General features: G+C 38.6%; 3 protein-coding genes across 4 annotated transcripts in view; 2 read left to right on the top strand and 1 right to left on the bottom strand.

Moving 5' to 3' along the window:
- Positions 1-226: 226 nt before the first annotated feature.
- On the top strand, positions 227-1,537 carry LOC128599953 (arylamine N-acetyltransferase, pineal gland isozyme NAT-3-like). The gene has a single exon (XM_053612025.1). It carries the CDS (start codon positions 667-669, stop codon positions 1,501-1,503), a length of 837 nt encoding a protein of 278 aa, XP_053468000.1. The 5' UTR covers positions 227-666; the 3' UTR covers positions 1,504-1,537.
- A 1,350-nt stretch (positions 1,538-2,887) lies between these two features.
- apoob (apolipoprotein O, b) lies at positions 2,888-7,890 on the top strand. Of its 2 annotated transcripts, XM_053612027.1 has the most exons (9): positions 2,888-3,009; positions 4,226-4,330; positions 4,482-4,601; positions 5,205-5,237; positions 5,321-5,375; positions 5,460-5,555; positions 5,677-5,768; positions 6,227-6,313; positions 6,525-7,890. In XM_053612027.1, the coding sequence occupies exons 1-9, from the start codon at positions 2,983-2,985 to the stop codon at positions 6,528-6,530; spliced, it is 621 nt and encodes a 206-aa protein (XP_053468002.1). In that variant the 5' UTR covers positions 2,888-2,982; the 3' UTR covers positions 6,531-7,890. The 2 variants fall into 2 exon arrangements, with proteins under 2 accessions (XP_053468002.1, XP_053468001.1); XM_053612026.1 differs by lacking the exon at positions 6,525-7,890 and having other exon boundaries at positions 2,963-3,009; positions 6,227-6,505.
- Positions 7,891-9,347: 1,457 nt separating this feature from the next.
- Positions 9,348-22,396, bottom strand: part of LOC128599611 (contactin-associated protein-like 2) — a 98,422-nt gene continuing 85,373 nt past the window's right edge. The window contains exons 18-23 of the mRNA XM_053611387.1: positions 21,184-21,417; positions 19,308-19,441; positions 16,777-16,870; positions 11,212-11,442; positions 10,402-10,473; positions 9,348-10,306 (exon numbers count right to left, since the gene is read on the bottom strand). Coding sequence (XP_053467362.1) covers positions 10,107-10,306; positions 10,402-10,473; positions 11,212-11,442; positions 16,777-16,870; positions 19,308-19,441; positions 21,184-21,417 — 965 coding nt within the window. The 3' untranslated portion in view covers positions 9,348-10,106. The remainder of the gene's footprint in view (positions 10,307-10,401; positions 10,474-11,211; positions 11,443-16,776; positions 16,871-19,307; positions 19,442-21,183; positions 21,418-22,396) is intronic.

The following is a 22,396-nucleotide window of genomic DNA, read 5'->3' as shown; positions in this document are numbered from 1 at the left end:
CCATTGTTCATGACAATCAATCCCTGATCACCATTATTCACTGACAACAATCACTGATCACCATTGTTCACTGACAACCAATCACTGATCACCATTGTTCACTGACAACCAATCCTTGATCATCATTGTTCACTGACAACCAATCACTGATCACCATTGTTTAGAACAACGAATCACTGATCACGATTGTTTACAACAACGAATCACTGATCACCATTGTTTACAACAACAAATTCTTTGTCCATCCAAACACTTTCATGCAGTTTGTCATGTTAACAAGAAATCGCAAAGCCTTTCATCCTAAAGAATTTCATGTGTTGTAAAATCTTCCTTCTTCATGTAACAATTTCGTAAGCCAAATAATCATGACAATCCAATTAATATGCAAATTAATCAATGACATCATCTGGCGCTTTCTGGAGACTTTTTGAGCGTGCTCTAGCTACTTTCCCATGGAAAGAGTTAGCAGCACTGGCACTTTGTATGAAACAGAAAGTAGTGCACTTTTACTGTCACTTTAGCTTCTCCTGTAGGAAACGAGAACTCGCCTGCCTCCTGAACTCGAACTTTGCACCAGGAAGTGTTAGATGAACTCTACAGAAGTCAGCTTTGATGTACGCAAACATTCATTCTGATTGCATTAGTTTAGTATTTTTGTGAAGGATAATGGATGTTCAGAAGTATTTATTGCGCATCGGCTGCTCTGTGTCGTGTTCGTGCTCTCCGACGCTGGAGACTTTGCGCTCGGTTCATCTCCAGCACTTGCTCGCGGTGCCTTTTGAAGATCTCACCATCCACACCGGAGAGCGCGTGAGCCTCGAGCTCCCGCTGCTCTACGACAAAATCGTTTTAAAAAGACGCGGCGGATTTTGCTACGAGAACAACGGGCTTTTTTCCTGGCTCTTGTCTCAGCTCGGGTTTGAAGTCGAGATTCTGTCTGCTCAGGTGAAGAATCGGTTCACCGGCGCTTACGGACCTCCGTTTGACCACCTGATCATGAAGGTGACCCTGAACGGGCAAAGGTGGCTCTGTGATGTGGGCTTCGGGGCCGGTTTCCAGCTCCCTCTTTCCCTCGAGACGGACAGTCCTCAGACTCAGAGTCATGGCGTGTACCGGGTTCGAGTTCACGGAAATCTGCTTTTTATGGAAACACAGTCAGAGAGTGATGCATCATGGGTGGAGCTGTACAAGTTCACACTTCAGCCATGTCAGAGAGAGGACTTTAAAGCTATGTGTGATTACCATCAGAGCTCCATGAGCTCCATCTTCTTCTGCAAGTCCCTCTGCTCCCTCCTACTACCAAACGGAAGGATTACTCTAATGGGCCGCAAGCTGATTATCACCCACCTGGCCAGTGAAGATGGACCACCAGTGAAGGCCATCGAAACAGATCTTACTGATGAAGAAATCACTGAGATACTGAGGGAGAAGTTTGGAATAGTGCTGATGTCTCCACTGATTACTAAAGATATTGACATTGTGCTCCCATCAGTGAACTATTAGAGTGATACACTATATGGCCAAAAGTATGTGGACACCTGACTATCACACCCATACTGTAAATCCTCATACAACCATGGGTATTAACATTAACACTGTGTTAATGTGTTAACTGGTTCCACCTTTGCTGTTATAATAACCTCCGCTCTCCTGGGAAGGCTTTCCGATAGATTTTGGAGTATGGCTGTGGGGATTTTATTCACTTTTCATTCAATCTCAAGAGCATTAGTGAGATCAGACACTGATGTCGGGCGAGGAGGCCTGGGCTGGAGTCAGTGTTCCACTTCATCCCAAAGGTGTTCAGTGGGGTTGAGGTCAGGGCTCTGTGCAGACCACTCGAGATCTTCCTTAACACACCTTAACAACAGATGGAACAGGTTTGGGCCTCTTAGTTCCAGTGAAGGGAAATTGTAAAGCTACAGAAAACAAAGACATTCTATACTGCTTCCGACTTTGACTCTGGCAACAGTTTAGGGAAGAACCACATATGGGTGTGATGGTCAGGTGTCCACAAACCTTTGACCATACAGTGTGTAATATATTATTACACATGAATCTGTATACAACAGAGTTCATAACAAGTACTGAGACTTGATCTATGGGCTATTATTTCTATCTTTTCATTTATAACCCAACACGATACATTTCTGAAAGGTGTTGACTATTTAGATGTGAAGGAAAAATGACTGAAACCCATTCTAATGACATTTGGTAATTTGGGACATATTTTTGGGGGTTTAGCTCTTTAATTTCATCCTCAAACACACAACGTTATTTATTTGTAGCATACTGATCTTTTAACACCTCAGTCTTTTAGAAAACGTAATATGAATCGATTTGATCATTTATTTCTCGCTGTAGCAGCATAACACAGGATTTCAACAAATAAACGTTGACACCTATATCTAAAACGATATGAACACACTAAGTACTCTAAGTAAATATCGCATGGACATTCCACAACATTAAACATAACTATAAACCTATGTCATTCTGTAATAAATAAATCAAGTATTCGCTGACAAATTGCTGTTGTGTGAGAGGAATAAATCACTTCAGGATGTGCGGTTATAGGAAAACAATTCACTGATAGTAAGAGCAGCTCATTACGCTTCATCACATCACCCTGTCATTGATTATCATCCTATAAATGCATGTATTCCCAAGTATTTTATTTCTTACATTATAATAAAACACAGTTACCTCAGAACTTTCTTTTTTTTTTTTTTTTCATGAGCACCATGGCTCTACAAGTTTACATTACTGATTACAACTTTAGTCATGTACTGTAATGCTTTGAGTGGGGTTTACTTAGCAAATATACAGTAGATAAATTAGAATAGAGTGGATTAAAAGGCTCAAAAACAACCATAAACAGATATTTTCCCTCCCACAAATGTATTTTAAAACGCGGTTCCAAATTACCTCAGAGGAAATTTGTCTCCTTCGGGTTGCCATAGAAAGGGGACCGTTCAAGTGAGAATGTTGAATATCCGAAGATTGGTGAAGGTAAACTAAAACAAAACAATAGAAACAAACATGCACAGGATGTGTATTGTCACATTTTTTTAAAAAGAAAAAATTATTATCAATTTTGGACTAAATTATATATATATATATATGTATAGTCGTGACAATTGCAAAAGAAGAGAAAGCTAGCTAAATGCTAATATTGTGCTCAGGCAGGAGAGCTTCCAGAAATATACAGTATAACTGGCTAATAAATATTCTTAAAATATAGTTTTTAAACTATTAAATTGTAGATTAAATAATGTGGAATAGTACTGCTAAATAATTGTGTGGCTCATAAACAACGTTAACTGCTTAATTTGTCATTTTAATATATATATTTTTTATTTAAATGCAACAGATATGAAATTACAAAATGATGACAAAGATGGCAGAAATTCAGAATATAAGAAAATTTAAATGTGGAAGATGTATAAAACAGAAAAAAAGCAATTATCTGACATTTATAATAATAATAATAATAATAAAAATAATAATGCCACATTTTTCTTGTTATTTATTGTTATTTCTATTTAAGTGCTTATAAGCGAGGCAAAAGATCCAATTTGGGTATCATTGCTCAAAAATTTCACTTGTGTGTATATATACAATAATTAAAATTGATATTTTTCATATTCTTCGTAATAAATATTAATATTCACGGTGATACCGAGTTAGATTTTTTAGCAAGATGATAAATGAAGCCAAAAAATATGTTTTAATTTATGATTTAACTTCTTATAAATATCGCTTAATTTTTTAAATTATATACACCGATTAGCCATAACATTAAAACCACTGATGGGTGACGTGGTTAACATTGATTATCTTGTTACAATGGCACCTGTAAAGATGCGGGGTATATTTATTAGGCAGCGAGTGAACACTCAGTTCTCGAAGTCAATGTGTTGGAGGCAGGAAAAATGGGCAAGTGTAAGGATATTCACAATATTCACAATGTAATGAATATCCTGATATGAATCTTTATATTAGAATGAGCATATTACTTGAAGATGAAATGAGTATTTGGTTATTTCATTGTAAAAGAAAATCAAAAAGTCTAAAATAAATAAATAAGCAATGATAGACAAATGGAGAATTACTAAAAAGATTGAAGTGATATCTTGTGTAGCAATAAAGTGACACAGTCTCAAAGGTTTTCTCTTATAATCACGTTTACACGTGTGTTTTATATTTCATTTTCTGTGCTTTGCAGGTGGCATTGCCGCTGACGTTCCCTGGATCTCTGTACCTCACGTCAGGACGTGTTTTTGCCTCCAGCGAGAACGAAGAAAGCAATTCCTCTCTGATTACAGATGAAGTGTGTATTCTGTGTTACAGGTGTTGCACATTTTCATCAGTATCAATCACTGATGCTCCAGGTTTGAGGCTTTGAGAGTAAAATATTAGGAGGTGTGTGTGTGTGTGTGTGTCTGGGTGGGTGTGTGTGTGTCTGGGTGGGTGTGTTTCAGCTGTCTCTGTATACCACCCCACACTCTCGAGTGCGGCACGTGAAGCCGGAAGTCGGCCACGTGGAGCAAACCATAGCATCAGTGAGGAAATCAGCAGAGCCGTACACAGCATGGTGTCAGGTACGAGCCAACACTAAAGGATCTCGACGATGATACACTTTATTTTCATTTCCCAGCGATGATTACTGTCATACTGTTCCTGAGAAGAAGATCCAGAGTAGAAGATCGTCATGGAGACGCTGGACTCAAAGTCCCAGAATACAACGCAACTCTTCATCGTGAGTTAGAGCAGAGACTCGGCTCGGCTAGTTAGCGATCTAAGAGATGGCTTAACATGCAAGTTTCCTTTAAACATTATATACATATACATGTAGTTGAGTGTTAGATTTTGCCCCCTCACTAGTTTATGAACGATATTTGAAAGGAAAATGTTACCAAAATGTTAAACGTGAAATCCTGGAGCGTATTAATTCACTGGACTTATCATCATCATCATCATCATCAGTAAAATCATATGAATACGTTCATTATTAATACATTGCTGACACCTGCTGGGTATATTTTGAACTGCACTAATAAAAATAAAAATGGTAAATAATTATAAAACATAAATATTGTTTCTAGGCATGGTTTTCAGAACGAATATTTGCCTATAACCTATTTATGTTTAGGTTTTGTTCTTTCTTTCTTTCTTTCTTTCTTTCTTTTTTAACATGTTTCCAGGAAAAGACATCATATGCCCTGGATAAAGCAGAGGTATCCTATTTACTGCTTCTGTCACAAACGTATTCCTGATGTGTCCGTTTCCTTTGAATTAATTAATCTTTTACATCTTTCAGAAATATTATAAGACCATAGAACCTGGTATTAATACATCTATACAGACTGTGAGAGGTGAGAAGGTGTAAAGAAATATTTTATGAATATATTTACTGCGTGCAGTATTATTTCACAGTGTGTTTTTGTTTATTGTTTCAGACACTTATGAGTTTCTGATTAATCCTCCGTCCAAGTTCTACCCAAGTGTCGGTGCTGTGGGTTTTTCTGCAATCCTCGGACTTTACCTCGCCAAAGGTGTGTGTGAAATTGATTATACTGTGAGAGTTTTCATTTTTTAAATTCATAATGAATGATTATTTCCTGTGTTAGTGAAGTGAAATGAAATGCACTGTCGTTTGTTGTCTGTCGTTTTAAGGCGGCAGGGTAAAACGTCTTCTCTTCCCCACTGGACTGATGACTCTGAGTGCCTCCATGTTCTACCCGCAGCACGCTGCCTCTCTGGCCAAGGCAAGTCTGACACAAGAAAGCCTTCAGTACAGAGGAGTTTTTGGTTTCTGGGTAACATAACACATAAAAAAAAAGGTAATCTAGTGATGGAATGACTGTTTAGTTTATGTCTGCTTTATAACATAAGACATAACAGGAACTCAATTGATTCATGGATGTTCCAGAACATTAAATGCAGCTATAAATGGATACAACATGACATATTGTTCTTTAATAAATAAAGAACTTTTTTTTTGGGAGGGGGGGAGCTCTGGATTCCATGATTTCATATAGCAAACCTTAAGGGTTCTTTACTTTGTTCCTGTAAGGGGATCCCTAAAGCAGAGATCTTCAGATATATCCGTATAGGGCGAACTGTCATTCCTAGAAAGCTTAGAATATTGATCATCCAGGTAATCCTTGTTGAAGGATTGTTCAGCTTTTTTTTTTTTTTTTTTAAACATTTAATGCTTTTTCAGGAGGCCAAAGACCAGATATCCAGGTTGGGTTCACAGACACGTGTGCTTTTGGAGGACGTGTGGAAGGGAAAATCACCTGGCAAGGAGGTAAGTGCAGAGAACATGAAGTTCTGCAATGTTTCCATCAGGGTCTCAGACGAATTCCTGATTTATTAGAAATATAACATAGCCATCTTCCCACTAACCCCCATCCATCTATTATTATTATTATTATTATTATTATTATTATTATTATTATTATATGAAATTGTGCTGTATGAAAGGTTTGTATAATCTCTTTTCCTCTTTCTCTATCCAGAAATGAACAGTCACAGGTCAAAGCAAAGTTCATCTCCAGCTAAAACAGACTTGACACTGCTTAGTTCATTCCTATCAGGTTTATTCCCATGTATATATAAATATATAGCAGTGCATACTCAGTATATGAATCAGTCCTGCAGTTCTCTACTAGTGTTTAAATGGTATTTATTGTCTGTCTGCATTCTGTCACAGCATTAAATCATAATTATATTTATGTGGCTTAGCAGTTTAAGTGCAGTTGCCCCATTTGCTCCTGATCTAGGTGATCAGCCAGCATGTGTTTTTTCCATCTGATGTTTGAGGGAAATGGATTTGAATTCAGATGTCTGCAACCTGATTAAATCTTATTTATCAGTACAGATCTTTGGACAGATAACTAGAAAAAGTATCATGAATTCAGTTACAAGTCTTTATATTTTCACGAGACCTTTGTTTGTATGTTTATATATAATATATACACACAGTTCTGTGCAAAAGTCTTTGCACATGCAAAGAAATGCTGTAGAGAAATGATGCCTTCAAAAATAATGAAATGAAATGTTTCTATATTTAAAATAAATATTATACAGTGCAGTAAACAGTGATAAATTAAACAAAGGTGACATTTCCTGTGACCCTTTGCTTTAAAAAAATATGTATATAGTAGATTCAGGTAGAATTAGTGCAGTTTTATAAGGAAATGAGCTTTAAGTTTTATTGAGCATCTTGCAGAACCAGACACGGTTCTTCTGGAGATTTTGACTATCACGCCTCTTATTTTTTCAGCAAAATACAGCAGCCTTCATTATGTTTTTGTTTGAAAAGTGTCTCTTACCTCTTAATATACTGCTTTCTTTACTGACACACAAACATTTTTATGTAATATTTCATTTTGTGCTGGAAAACTAAAACGTTTTTGTACTGACTCGATAATGTCGAAGTCATAAAAAAAAAAAAATCTATAACAAAGTTTGTACTAAAAACAATAGAGTGCCTAAGACTTTTGCACAGGACTGTATATGTATTTATTTATTTTCTATGATCTGTTTATCTTCAGTGCATTAGTAAATCTGTCAAAATCAGCCTCATTAAAACATTTGTTGTACTATTATTATATTTATTGTTGTAATTATTATATTATATTATATATTATATGATATTTATTCTGTCGTAGAAAATAATTTTTTTTTCCAAAATCATTTTCAATGTAATGATGGTAGCAACATAAGTTCTGCTAACTATCAGGATATTTCACCCGAAGCCTGGCTGCTTCTGCCAGGAGATTAAAAAGGTGTTTAGAAGTGTTTTTTAAAAAAAAAAAAAAATAAGAAAACATCTGCCAGGCGTGAGAAACTAAATTCCCTACCAAAAATTTAAAATTAAAATAAAAAAGTGCAGAGGGAAAATAATTAAAATAATGAATTCATTGAAAGCCCTTGTTGTCTGAAATGTAAGTAATTTCATCAGTATAAACGTTTTACCAAATATCGTGTCAATATCAATGTCTGTAGATATAAATTAAAAGGTTTATGGTCATTCTTATCTTTCCTGTGGTTCTTCATTAAACATTTTCATAGGTGTTTTAACTTCAGTTCCAGTCTCAGTCCGTCTGAAAGGTTACAGCTAGATGAGAAGACGAGTTCTGTGAAGTTCAACATTTTGCTGGATGTCAGTGGAACAATGCACTTCTTTCCCAAATCAGGATGTTACACGTTTGTCCAATCAGCTAGCAGGGTTCAGACTCCGCCCACTGAACAAGGACTAGCTGCACAGATATGTTTTGTGCCAGTAGCTCGAAGAGTTTGTGCAGTTTAGATAGACGGTATATACAGGGGCTCCACAGGGTTGGGTGTTGTCACTACTGTTTGTTTTCAATATATACCAGCGAGCTACAAATGAAGAGTAATACAACTGGTCTTTTTAAGTATGCGGATGACATGGTCCTGGTGCAGCCTTGTTCAAAGAGTCAATTACTGAGTGAGCAAATCTATTTTAAAAACACGATGGGCCTTGAAGATTGGTGTAAATTGAGTGCTTTGCAAATCAGCGTAAGGAATACGAAAGAGCTGATTTTTAATGTTAATTCTAGTGAATACCATGTGTTAGGGAAATTGAAGATAAATGATCATACTGTTGAGATTGGGGAAAGTTTTATTTAGGATTATATCCGATTCCAAACACCCACTTTACTCTGGATTTGTAATGCATCCATCTGGAGGAAGGTATAAGGTTCCCAAAGTTCTTAAAAAATGTTTAAACACTCTTTTATACCAGCAGCATTTATAATATTAAATGGAATTAAGTAAGGGTAAGCATCTTCTGTGAGAATGATTACATTGATTGGACGGCTGTTTGTTTGTTGTATGATTATGATTATTGTCTGTGTCTTAATTGTGTATGTGTATAACATTTGTTTTATGAGAAGCCAAATGAAAATTTCCACGTAGGTGGATAATAAAGTTTAATCAATCAATCAATCAATCAATCAATCAATCAACTGATCAAATCTTTAAGGAATTTGGACGATGCAATTTCCTATTGAACATGATATTCCAAATATTTCAAAGACTGAATATGTTCAGATTACAGGCTTGAGTAAATGGACACTAAAAATTTCATAACTTATAATGGATGACTCATGGAAAGGGATGTTTCACACGTTAATTCAAAAATAATGATAATAATGCTTAAATTCTATGGTATAGTTATATTGTGTGATTCCGTTTTTCTAAACAATGATTCATCTACTACACTTAAACGTAGACCAGATGAAGGGCAGGTCTTTTTTTTTCTGTCAGCTACGACTGGGGCTGATTTGTTTGTTAATGTGGACCTCAAACTTGTCAGTCATGACATCATGTTTTGAAACAAAACAATACGAATACAATACAAATCCTACTTTTGTGGTAATTGTTAGACACTGCCATAGTTATACAATTAATACTGATTATACAGGAAAGAATTTGAGGAATTTGAGATCTTGAAACAGAGAAAAAAAGTCAGTTTACTTCATACAAATACTTTATTTCCAGTCATAAATGGTTCTATTTCAGCTCATTTAGATGTATGCGTTCTATACACAGAAGTGCAATCGATCGAGTCCACGGCTACAGCATTTTATTCGAGTAATTTAGAACGGTCCGTTACACCAAATTAACAACAAATGAACAAAGACACGTAGTATTCCCTGATCAAAAAAGTGCATGATATAAAACACACTTTTAAAAAAAATGCAGAAAAAAATGCAGACCAATCCCAGATCGTACCCCTGCTCCACATTTACAGAGTCTCTAGGAGCGTCCATCGTGTGATATCCGATCAAGCCGTTGTGCACTGCTTTGCCTTGAGAAAAGTCTAGAATAAGAGACAGAGATAACAGGAACACATTTGTTCCCACTGGTGCACATCTTGCTTTCTTTGGACCTGCTTTGGCTGCGTGTCCCGATAAGCCACTCTATTTACTCATCTACAAATTGTACAGTCTGGGCCAGTGCAAGAACAGACATAAATCCTCGTCCCACCATATACCTGTATCATTACAGCATTTTTACATTTTGTTCTGATCCTCAATGAGTCTGAAAGAGTGTGTACAGTCCCCATGTTAGATGAACCACTCCTTCTTGTTTTCTTCGATGGTCTCGTTGAAATTGGGCTCCGAGCTGATGATGGCTGCATCGGCTGATTCGGAGCGTTCGGCCCCTTTGGACTCGTTGGTATGGTACGTTCCCTTGTGGCGGAACATGTAGCGAATCAAGAACACCAGCGTGCACAGGATGGTGAAGATCACCACGGCGATGATGCCTAAATCAAGAAGGGAGGATTGTGTGTAAAATTCTGTAAAAGTGAGAGAACATCCAAACACGATCCAAAACAAAAGATGTTTTAAGACTTTCTACCTCCGATTATTGTCGAATTACTGTTCAACCCATCCGGTACGACTCTCTCCTCGTTGTAGGGGAAATCAGCACCTACAGGAAGCATTGTGTGCTATGAATGGTTATGGCTTGTTGTGATATTAGAAGGATATTAGGGTTGAGCAATGCATTATATCACAAGGGTTCACTGATGGCATAATAAGAATGGTGTGTGACGCATTAAAAATACAGAAGAACAAACTATCCATCAATCGACTCTTCAGTAACAGTTTAGAAGGCCTTTTTTGAAATCGATTTTTTTATCATCTTGGTTTGGAACCACTCCAAACCAAATGGCTGCCATAAGTGTACTACATTAAAAGTCTGCTATGTATTACGTCATCACTAACAACCAGTAGATCAATACTGAGGTGTTTTTACACACTTAGCTTTATGTCTGCAACACTTAATATTGTATCATTATTATCAATCCTTTCTTTTTCTTTTTTTAAAATAAGACACTGGGCGCACGGTGGCTTAGTGGTTAGCACATTCGCCTCACACCTCCAGGCGTCTGTGGCGCCTGTGGCGACTGTGCGGGGGTTTCCTCCGGGTACTCCGGTTTCCTCCCTCAAAGACATGCATGGCAGGTTGATTGGCGTGTCCAAATTGTCCGTAGTGTATGAATGAGTGTGTATGTGATTGTGCGATGGATTGGCACCCTTTCCAGGGTGTACCCTGCCTTGTGCCCGATGCTCCCCTTGGATAGGCTCCAGGTTTCCCCGTGACCCTGAAAAGAATAAAGTGGTAGAGGATGGATGGATGAAATAAGACACTGTTCTTGTTCTTTACCTCCATCCAGGTTCCAGGGGTCAGTGTTCGCAGACATCGGTGAGACGGTGAGCGGAGACGCACCGCAGTTGGACTCAACCAGTTTGCCCTGATGTGAGACGGACACGGCAAGCCGTGAACGAAGAGCCGCCTTGAGAGGAGTGATGCTGTTAAACTGCAATCGGGACAGACAGCCTACGAAGCCGGGAGTGTTATACTTCTCTATAAGCACTGGGTCGATGGGACCGGTTTCTACAGAAAGCATAGAAACATACAGGGAGCATCACAACTGTAGCGCTTCTTGTACTTATAGTAAATTCATTACAGAAATCACAAACCTCAAAATTTTTATCCACTCAATAAAGTCTAAGCTAGGTTTATTAATACCGCTCCCTGCTATTTCATCTGTATAATCGAGCTACGCTGTAGTTCTGCAGGATGCAGTTTGAATTTCATTTCTCCACTTATTGATTCAGCGGACTCGAGAATGATAAATGTTTAATAGCCCTCCATCCCTGCGCTGCTCTCTCTGAGGTAACCGTGTCTATCAGGATCAAACTACATACACAGCAAAGAGTTAAGTATCATCTCGGCCACTTCCAGTAAATACGCTGCCTATCCAAAAACTACTGCAGAATTCAGTGTCCTAAAGATATCAGATTCAGAGGTGCATGAATTGCTGAATTGATTAGAGACATTGGGTTTTGCGTGAAATAAGACCCAAGTGAACATTACAGTGGTGGTTATAGGCACTAAAAATAAAGCGTGTTGTATAACGTTTGCTGGGAAATCACATTTTTATATTTGTCAAATGGATGTCATTAAAACTTAACAGTAAAGTGATTCAGATCTGATTTTATTCCAACTATTTGCTTTGTGATGAAATGTTTTGTCTTTGACAACTGCTTACTGGAGGGATGGAGGGATGGATGGATGTAGACTTTTTTAGACTTTTTTTTAGACAGAACATGGCGTGTTCTGTCTAACACGCCATGTTAGACAGAAACTGAAGGAAAAAAAAAATCAGTAGATCCAGATTCATGGCACTGATTGGGAAATATGCATTGATTTAGCTTTGAACTTGACTTGACTTGGCCTGAGCTTGCATATGACATGTGCATAAAAATGCACCACAAACCTCCACCATTCACCAGTCTGCTCACTATCCTCCACCAAACCTCCACCATTCACCAGTCTGCTCACCATCCTCCACCAAACCTCCACCATTCTCCAGTCTGCTCACTATCCTCCACCAAACCTCCACCATTCACCAGTCTGCTCACTATCCTCCACCAAACCTCCACCATTCACCAGTCTGCTCACTATTCCTCCATTCATCCTTCGCTATTCATTACCCCGTTCACTATTCCTCCACCCAACCTCCATCGTTCACCAGTCTGTTCACTATTTCTCCACTGAACCTCCATCATTCACCAGTGTGTTCATTGTTTCTCCACCCAACTTTCACCATCCACTACCCTGTTCACTATTCCTCCACTCAACCACCATAATTCACCAGTTGGTTTACGATTCCTCCACTGAAACACTGCAGTTCACCTGGCTGCTCACTATCCCTCCACCCAACCACTGCAGTTCACCTGCCTGATCACTATCCCACCTCCCAACCTCCCTAGCTTTGCTCACATTCTCCGTAACAGCACACCATCTTTGGCTCACACTCCCTCTAATAGTCAGGCAATCTCACCCATTAACTATTTTTAAAATTCATGTAAAAATATACAGTATCTATTTTCCCAAAATAAACAAGCATCCAATCTACTGTAGTGGGCTGCTAATTTATATCCATGCAAGTGTGTGGTTATTTCAGGAAAAACCTAAAAAGAAGCCAATGGGTAAAAAATTACAATTTAAGGCATTTTACGTGTAATATTTCACTCACGAAATAAAACGGATCATTATTACTGCGTTTGAGTATCTTTCTTTGTTTGTGGAAATGCTGGGAGTTAATCTGACTTACATTCATTAACACTGGTGTGTGTGTGTGTGTGTGAGAGAGAGAGTGTGTGTGAAGAATAGCCAAGCTATAACTGAGAAAAAAGGCATGTGCAGTGATGTACTCCTATTCATGGTTTTTTATGAGTTTTTCTCATCAAATATACATCACTCTTTATGAATAACATGATTGACATTGTTACATCTTAACACATCAATTACCGAGGCGAAACAGCAAGTTTTCCTTAAGCAAGAAATAATGCTTATGCCTGAGAGCACACTGATATCTATGTTTTGGATGAATGTGCCAGGCATACAATAAAACTGTTCTTTTCAGCATTACAGGACTGTCTAATCAGTAGTATATCCGTCTGATTGCCATCAGATCACGAGTGAAGGATAGGATAGAGGAAAAACTAGTTTGTGAATCAGTAGGTTAATCATCAAATCCTCCTGGTAGATTGTTATTTTAAAAAGTTAATGAGGGATAAAGAAAGAGATGGCATGTCCTTCCAGTAACCTTCTGACTGGCATGATTCTGCACTGGAAGACATACACACACACACACACACACACAGGGTCCCAATACTGCAGAACAATCTTATACACCAGCAGCGCCAACTGCAAGTACTCAGCCTCGAGCCTCAGACACAGATACCCAAAATAAGATTTAGTTCTGGCCCTCAATAACAAAGAATATATACATCTGTAAATGACACAAAGCCACACAATCATTTTCATAATTTATGAATATAATATGATATAATTATAGCATGCAGCTACAGTATTATTCTTGGCTGTTTACACAGAATAAGAACATCTGTATTACCTGAAAAGCAGCCAGGTTGCAGTGTACTCTCTCTCTCTCTCTGTCCTATCTCAAAGAAATCACCTTCCCTCCTTTCTCTCCTCCTTTATATCAACACTGTGAACCTCTTATCTCTCTGTGTGGGAGTGTGTGTATCCGCAGCTTCGAATCAGAGTGAGCTGGAGGAAAACACGGATAATGGTAGTATCTACTGGATGGATCTGGAGTCTAACCTTGTCCACTGATGATGTCAGAGAGGTGTAATACAATCAAGAGGGACCATGACTAAGACCACACACACACACACACACACACACACACACACACACACACACACACACACACACACACACACGCACATGCACACGTGTAGCTGAACCACATTCGCACAGGAGCAGATGTCATCAGCCAGCTGTCAAAGCTCAAACAGAATCAAAAGCAAAACCAGTGAGGATCAAGACCCTGTAATGTACTAGATGCAACGCTTTTATACTGAAATTATACACATACGGATTATAAGATTATATATGCAGATTATCTACATAAACAGATTTGAGGAAAAAAAAACATGTTGAATGTGTCATATATCAAGGAGGTAACTCTGGACTTCATTTCCCAGCAGCCACTGCACCATACTACATCATTGTCACATGACCACCTGCACCTGTATCACTCTATTTAACGAGCACTCATATATATATAGCCACTGTTTGTACTGCTTCCTCGTCTTACGTATTGTCTGTCTTGACCTGTGTCTCTGTACCATGTTTTGTTTGATAGTTTATGTTTAGCCTTAGCCACAGTATTTTGCCGAGTTGTCTTGGTGTCTTTGTTTTGTTGTTTGTTTGTTTATTAAACTGTTTGAAGATCTGCGCTTGCTTCCGTATCCAACTTTGTAACGTGACAGAATGAATGATATGGTGAATCTTGATTCTATCAGGAAAGGTGTAAAGGTGTTAAGGTGTAAAGCAGTAAATTTTCACACAAGAACATCTTCAGGACATAGGGGTTTATGGTTTTCATATTAGATGATCTTAGGAGATGATTTGGATCACAGTTTTCAGGCATCCAATTCAATGCTATATCATTTAAAAATAAATAACAAATATTAATAAATGGTTTTTTTTTTTTGGACATTTGACTATATTTCTCTCCAATTTGGTTCACCTGCCAATTCTCCCCATCAGCCAGATATCCCCATGACACAACAGCTACCAATCGAGGAACTGTGGCTCTAACACATGCTTCCTTTTTAAACTGCATCACAAGGCAGCATAACACACTCTGAGGAAAGCGCTATCTGCCCTCTTCCACATACAGACATCAACATCACTGTGATTGACAGGTGAAAGAGACTCTCTGTTTGGCATTGTCAGTAACTGAGCTTCACGAATGTTCCCACAATAGTGCGAATGCTATTCTGTTGCACCAACAGTCAATTCTAAAGACAGAAAAAGAAAGACACAAACGGATGAGCAGCTCCCTTCTCAATTATCTTTACAGACTCAGAACACAATGGAGTATTAACACTTTAGTCTGCAAACAATATTATATTAATCAGGATGTAATGCACGTACACACACACACAGAGTCAGTGGATCAGAATAACTATAAATCTGTTCATGACTTCTTCCCTGCAGAGGGCTAAAATGAATCATCTTCCTTGTCACCTCCCTGTACGAGCCTGTGATGGGTGATGAGTCCTTGCTGCTTTCTGCATAAACTACAGAACATAAACTTTATGAAAGGGTCCAGGAGTTATAAATCACACACACACTTTTCTTTCGGTGAGCTACCACACAGGTTTTACAATATGTACATGTCATTTTATTACCTCCAGATCTTGCTTGCTAAAAGGCGTCAATATCCTGAACAGAACAAATATAAATAAATAGATAAATATTCAATAAATAAATAAATTAATTAACCAACAGAGTGTGAGTCTGCATCTGAGGGGACGTGCTGTTACACCTCCTTGAAGGTGATTATTTTACAATAACAGCATTGTAAAACAAGTGTTTTATTCCATTTCTCTCACAGCAATTGCATCATACATCTCTGTATAGTCACATTTAATGTTGTGAAACTACATGTCCATGGATGTTAGCTCTTGTTATCATGCTATAGCAGCAAAAACATTCATTCTTTCACCACCATATGGATTTTGTATATAATGCTTCATATGTCATATCATGTGTAGCATAATGAATGAGGAAATATTACAACATCACCAACAAAATCATTAAGTGCTGAAGTATGAAAGCCAGCCCACGTGGATATGGGCATACAGCAGGGTCCTAACACCATCTAGTGGCAAAAATAATGTATTACAACAAGCAGTGATTAAATCCGGGCAAATATGAAATGTACAATGTCCAAATTCCTGAAGATCATGCGAAGAAGAAATATTCTCCCTTTTTTTCTTTCTTTATTTTGAATGATATTGTGATATGGACTAATATACAGATACGTACACCTAATCTACAGTATATTCAATTATTACTATGTAAATCTAAGAAGTTGAAGAGCAACATTGACCAACATCTACACCAATCATTACTAACACCTAACCCTATATATTTATTAGTAATTATCACCAAACTGTACTCATCTGAAAATCATTGAATGCGACATTAAACGTGTCTGAATTATTATCTTGGCTTAATGAAAGAGTTCTGTGTTATATACACCGTGTTACAAACTTTCCACATTCAGCCAATTAGGACTCACTATTTGGGCCTTATGTTAATAAATAATGATGTCATCCTGCTGCAGAAATAAGTGAGCATGACAGAAAGCGTGTTATTGCTGAGGATGGAGCTTACCAAAGACTTTTCCTAGGAAGAGAGTCTTGACCAGGTTGAAGTGAATGTCTGAGGCTTCAGGAAGAGTGTAGCTGACCGAAGGATAGTGGTCCAGCTATGGGAAAGACACACACACACACACACACACACACACACACATTATTATAATTGTTGTTGTTGTTGTTGTTCTTCTTCTTCTTCTTCTTCTTCTTCTTCTTATGGTTATAAATGTGTGAATTGCACAGACTCAGAGATTTTGCTGTTAGAATCAGCTCTCAATCTCCACCTAGTGGACCTGTACTGAAAGTACACTCTGACTGCACCGTTGTCCTTCATATTCGTTTGAAGCTATTTATTCCACCAAAGTGTGCTAAATAAATGATCCTCAGTGCTTCCTGAATTTGTAGCTCATCTCTAAGGACGTTGCTGATGAGGCGCTCGGAGTGGCAGATTCAGGAACTTTTAATGTGACAACATTTAATAGCTTTGAGCTTATTTACTTTTATCAGAAGATGCTAATGGCTGACTCTGAGAGAAAAGTCGCAGTGAAACGCTTCCCCGAGGCTCCAAACTCTCTGAGAGCCACACAGCTTAAATGATATCTGCTAATGAGTCGTAAATAAGCTCCAACTTGGCCTTGTGGAACATGAAGGACAGATTAAAAACAACAACAACAACAACAACAACAAAAACACAACAGCATTGAATTACATTTTAAAATAGTATTAGCTTTATTTATCCTCAAGGTGATACAGTAAGTGAGGAAGCCTGGATATTATTAATGATTATTAGTTATGGTCTAAAAGCCCACAGGGTCAGATGGAAAGTGCATAGATTTGAACTGACAGCCTTCTGGTGACTAATTAAGTGTTACTAGTCGCCTCACTGAGGGAATTCCTCTGAGAATAAAGTATAAATTTGAGGGTAAAGCACAGGGGCATTAGCTGGACTGGTAATCATCTGGGACTGAGCCCAGATTCTTCTCCATCAAAAAGAAAAAAACCTTTTAAAAATGTACCTCTACTGTAAATAGACTGTTTCCGTGCATGCAATTCTTACATGTAAGGGCTAATTGCTTACAAGAATGTGATAACTGGAGAAGAAAGGGTTTGAATTTGATTTACTACATAATCTGCACATGAATAATCCAGCCACTCGAATGTCTCGAACCAGCTTCATCAGATATCAGACACCTATTTCCATTATTACTAAGCCTACGTGATGGAAATCCTCAAAACCCATAATACAATGGCGATTTCACTAATGAGCGTTGAAAACGGCTAATAGAGTGACTTTCCAAATCTGCTTGTAAAAACCTTGCTGATGAACCTGCTTGATGTGAACTACCTCAATGGTACAGGTATGAGAAAAATAATGGTCAATTCTCCAGCTCAACATTCTCAGCTCAGCGTAAGTTTTGTTTTATGGAAGCTGTGGTAAGTTAGCTGTCAGTGTATGACATGATCATTATGATTATGATAGATCAAAAGTTGGATCTATCATAAAACTTGCCTCTGGTGTTTTCACTGTTTGCAGGACTACCAGACCGACGATATATCAAACTTTTTGCCTACCTAACATGAGACTAGGCTAGTTTAGTGCCGCTAGCCAAGAAGAGGCACAACTAAGCGATCATTGTACAGTATGGGTTTAGCTGCTACAATGCCGTACAAAGTACTTTAGCTCTCCTTATGCTCTGCTCCTATCATGTTCACGTCACTTAGAAATCATATAGACATTTACCCACCTTGTTTTCCTGCTCAGCATGAGAGGATGTCAGTGTTTCAGTAAAAAAAATCAGCATATATCCATTTTCCCCTCACACTAACTGACTATATGAGGTAGCATTTGGCAGAATTGAGACCTGTCAGCCAATAAGATATGAGCATTTCCACTTATTTTCCTGTACACCCTGTCTGATTGTCTGAAGATAAAATACAATACTTCATTCACTGAAGATTACGTAGTGACAAAACCGTTCCAAGAGGAGAATTATTCGGGATAAAGAAAAGAAAAACTTCGGGATTACAGCCCCGAATGCCGAGGCCAGGTTACGCCCCTGATAAAGCATGCAATGAGAGAGTCGTTTAATGTCCTCAGGGCCACTCATCTCTTCTCATCAAGACTCAAAGACAAAAAGAAAGAGGACATTTTCTCTACATAGAGCTACAAGATACTTTACAAACAAGACAACCCCAAGAGAATTTATTAGAAATAATTCTTGTAAACTAGTTTAGATCAACACTGATCGAAACCTGGAAGAACAGAAGGTAACACAGCTCAAGGACACACACACACACACACACACACACACACACACACACTCTAATCCAGACTACACCTTGGATGCTGCTTCACACCTCGACCTCATCACCTCTCACTGTGCTGCACTGCTTACCGATCGATGCTCGCTCTCAGGAGATGAGTGTATTACAGAAAGTGACAGAGACACTACATGTCCAACTGAAAATAAAACCTGAGTGTTAATGCTAAAGAATATTAGAAGATGAGGGTGTGATGGTTGTGTGTGTGTGTGTGATGGCGGCTCTCACTTGGACGTGGATTTCTCGTTCTATTCTTGTGATGTTGACGCTGTGCGGCTGTCCGTTGGCCATGTTTCGGTGATCTAGATCGACGGTGAAGGGCTCAAGCAGACCCCCGAGATTATAACGAAGCTGTAGAGAACCTGAGAGAGAGAGAGAGAGATAGAGAGAGAGAGAGAGAGAGAGAGAGAGAGAGAGAGTGTGAGTGTTCTTATTAGGAGAGGATTAAGCATGAACAATGAGGTGAAGGAGACACTTTTCTCTTACTGTGCCACTTTCACACACACACACACACACACACACACACACACACACACACACACACACACTGCACTGCACTGACGTTAAAACTCAGTCTGAATTATTTCTGGATGCATTTGTGTGTTCAAGTGTGTCTAAGTCGATACGCGTGAGTGTGACAGAGAGCCATTAAACATTACTTAGCTGTATTGGTTAAACTGAGATGCTTTCTAAAAGTTCCACTTTGTTTTGCACACTAAAGTGACACAAATAAATGATTTGCTAAGACACTTAGAGGAAATCATTACACAGAGGCATTCAATCTCAGGCCATTTAATGAGAAGCTCAATGTTGAAGAAAATATATATTTATTTAATGTTGAGACAAGTCAACTGTTTGAGGACCGTACAGTAGTGGTGCTTGAAAGTTTGTTAGAATTTTCTATATTTCTGCATAAATATGACCTAAAAAAGTCCTAAAAGTAGATAAAGAGAAGCTAATTAAACATATGAGATATTTGTTTTATACTATAGATATTATAGTATATACAGTAAATACGTGAAATACGTGAATCTTTGCTTTCAGTATCTCCTTGTGTAGAGCCCCTTGTATAGCAATAACTGCGACAAAATGTTTGGGGTAACTGTTGATCAGTCCTGCACATTGGCTTGGAGGAATTTTAACCCGTTCCTCAGTACTGAACAGCTTCAACTCTGGGATGTTGGTGGGTTTCCTCACATGAAATTCTTGCTTCAGGTTCTTCCACAACATTTCTACTGGATTAAGTTCAGGACTTTGACTTGGCCATTCCAAAACATTAACGTTATTCTTCTTTAACCGTTCTTTGATAGAGCGACTTGTGTGCTTACTGTCATTGTCTTGCTGCATGACCCACTTTTCTTGAGATTCAGTTCACAGATGAATTAGCTGGTATTATTCAGAATTCATTGTTCTATCAATAATGGCAAGCTGTCCTAGTCCAGATGCAGCAAAACAGGCCCAAACCATGACACTACCACCACCATGTTTCTCAGATGAGATAAGGTTCTGATGCTGGATTGAAGTGTTTTCCTTTCTCAAAACATAACGCTTCTCATTTAAATCAAAAAGGTTATTTTGGTCTCACCCATCCACAAAACATTTTTCCAGTAGCCTTCTGGTTTGTCCATGTGATCTTTAGCAAACTGCAGAAGGGCAGCAATGTTCTTTTTGGAAAGCAGTGACTTTCTCCTTGCAACCCTGCCATCACACCATTGTTGTTCCATGTTCTCCTGATGGTGGACTAATGAACATTAACATTCGCCAATATGAGAAAAGCCTTTAGTTGCTTAGACGTTACCCTGGGTTCCTTTCTGACCTCGTAGTCTATTACACGTCTTGCACTTGGAGCGATATTTGTTGGTTGATCACTCTACAATTAACTGCTAATCCTAGAGGTTCACATAATTTCCCCACTCACAGATAAGGACTATTGGATCATTTTGCTTAATAAATAAATGACCAAGTGTAATATTTTTGTCTCACTTGTTTAACTGGGTCTACTTTTAGGACTCGGGTGAAAATCTGTTCAGTGATCGGTCATATTTATGCCGAAATACAGAACATTCTAAAGGGTTCACAAACTTTCAAGCACCACTCTATGTACCGTTGCGTCGCAGCACTACAGCCATGTAGTCACGGATCCTTGAGCTGATGTACAGGAGGATGCTGGGAGTGCTGGACGTGCTGAAGCTGAAGGTCACGATCTCTCGGGTTAGGTTCGTGTCTGACGGCAGAGACGGGGCGAAATCCTTTCCATCCACGCTGGACACTGAGGACATCACCTCCGGCATCAGGTTATAGCGGACCAGCGTTCCTGCCTCAAAGTAAGCTCCAACATCTGCAACACAAACACACAGCATGCTCTGTTAGCGACAAGCTCAGCTCTATCAGCTCTATCCCCCACCCCCCATCTGCTCTATCTCTCATCACTAATTATAACCGGTGATGATGGGCACAAGTAATAACTGCACAAGCTGTGAGATTGCGAGCCGAAGATCATGGGATATGGATATTGTCTGCGACTTTAAAACTTGCACACACAGGCATGACAAAATGGTTGTCATCATCCGTGTGCTTCTGTAAACACAGTGCTTTGTCTTTGACGAGTACAAGAGTGGAAAATTGCTCATGTGGCTCATTTAGCTGAGTAAGAGTAATATATATGCCTATTACAGCAGCAGCAAAATCTAGCTAATGCACAAACTGTTGCATTTGAGGTAGAACGAAGAGGATAATGGAAAATCAAGAGAGATAACGAGAGAATAAACATATTCAAAGCATGACGCATGAGCATATAGTATAAGTAAATGCAATATAAGTTTGTTGCATTTCCACGACACATATCATAGAAACAACAACTAAAAACATCTGAAATGTCTATAAGGAAGATTTTTGAACCTCAACGCTGCGCTGAGCGACTCGAGGAACTGAACTGACCCAGAGGCAACAAGACTGAGAATTCATTATTGACAATTATACACATGGTGGCTTGAGTAACTGTATGTATGTATCATGAATGTATCAGTTTGAATTTTACATCAAACATTTGAATCGTTATCATGAGTTTACCTTTGCGTACAGGAAGAATATATACTGTAAGTGACCTCCTTTGCACAGCTGATTCTGGACTACTCTCCATTCTCATCCTCCTAGACCACAGTGCAGACTTTGACACCATCTCTCATCGGATTCTTCTAGAACGTCTAGCTAACACTGGAGTCCTTGGCACTGTACATCAGTGGTTCACATCCTACCTCACTGACAAGACACAATTTGTCCAAATAATGAGCTGCAAGCCAGAGAGCTCCCCAGGCGTT

The sequence above is a fragment of the Ictalurus furcatus genome, chromosome 23, assembly GCF_023375685.1.
Source record: "Ictalurus furcatus strain D&B chromosome 23, Billie_1.0, whole genome shotgun sequence".
In the NCBI taxonomy this organism is placed as follows: Eukaryota; Metazoa; Chordata; class Actinopteri; order Siluriformes; family Ictaluridae; genus Ictalurus; species Ictalurus furcatus.
This window is presented reverse-complemented; position numbering and strand designations above follow the sequence as displayed.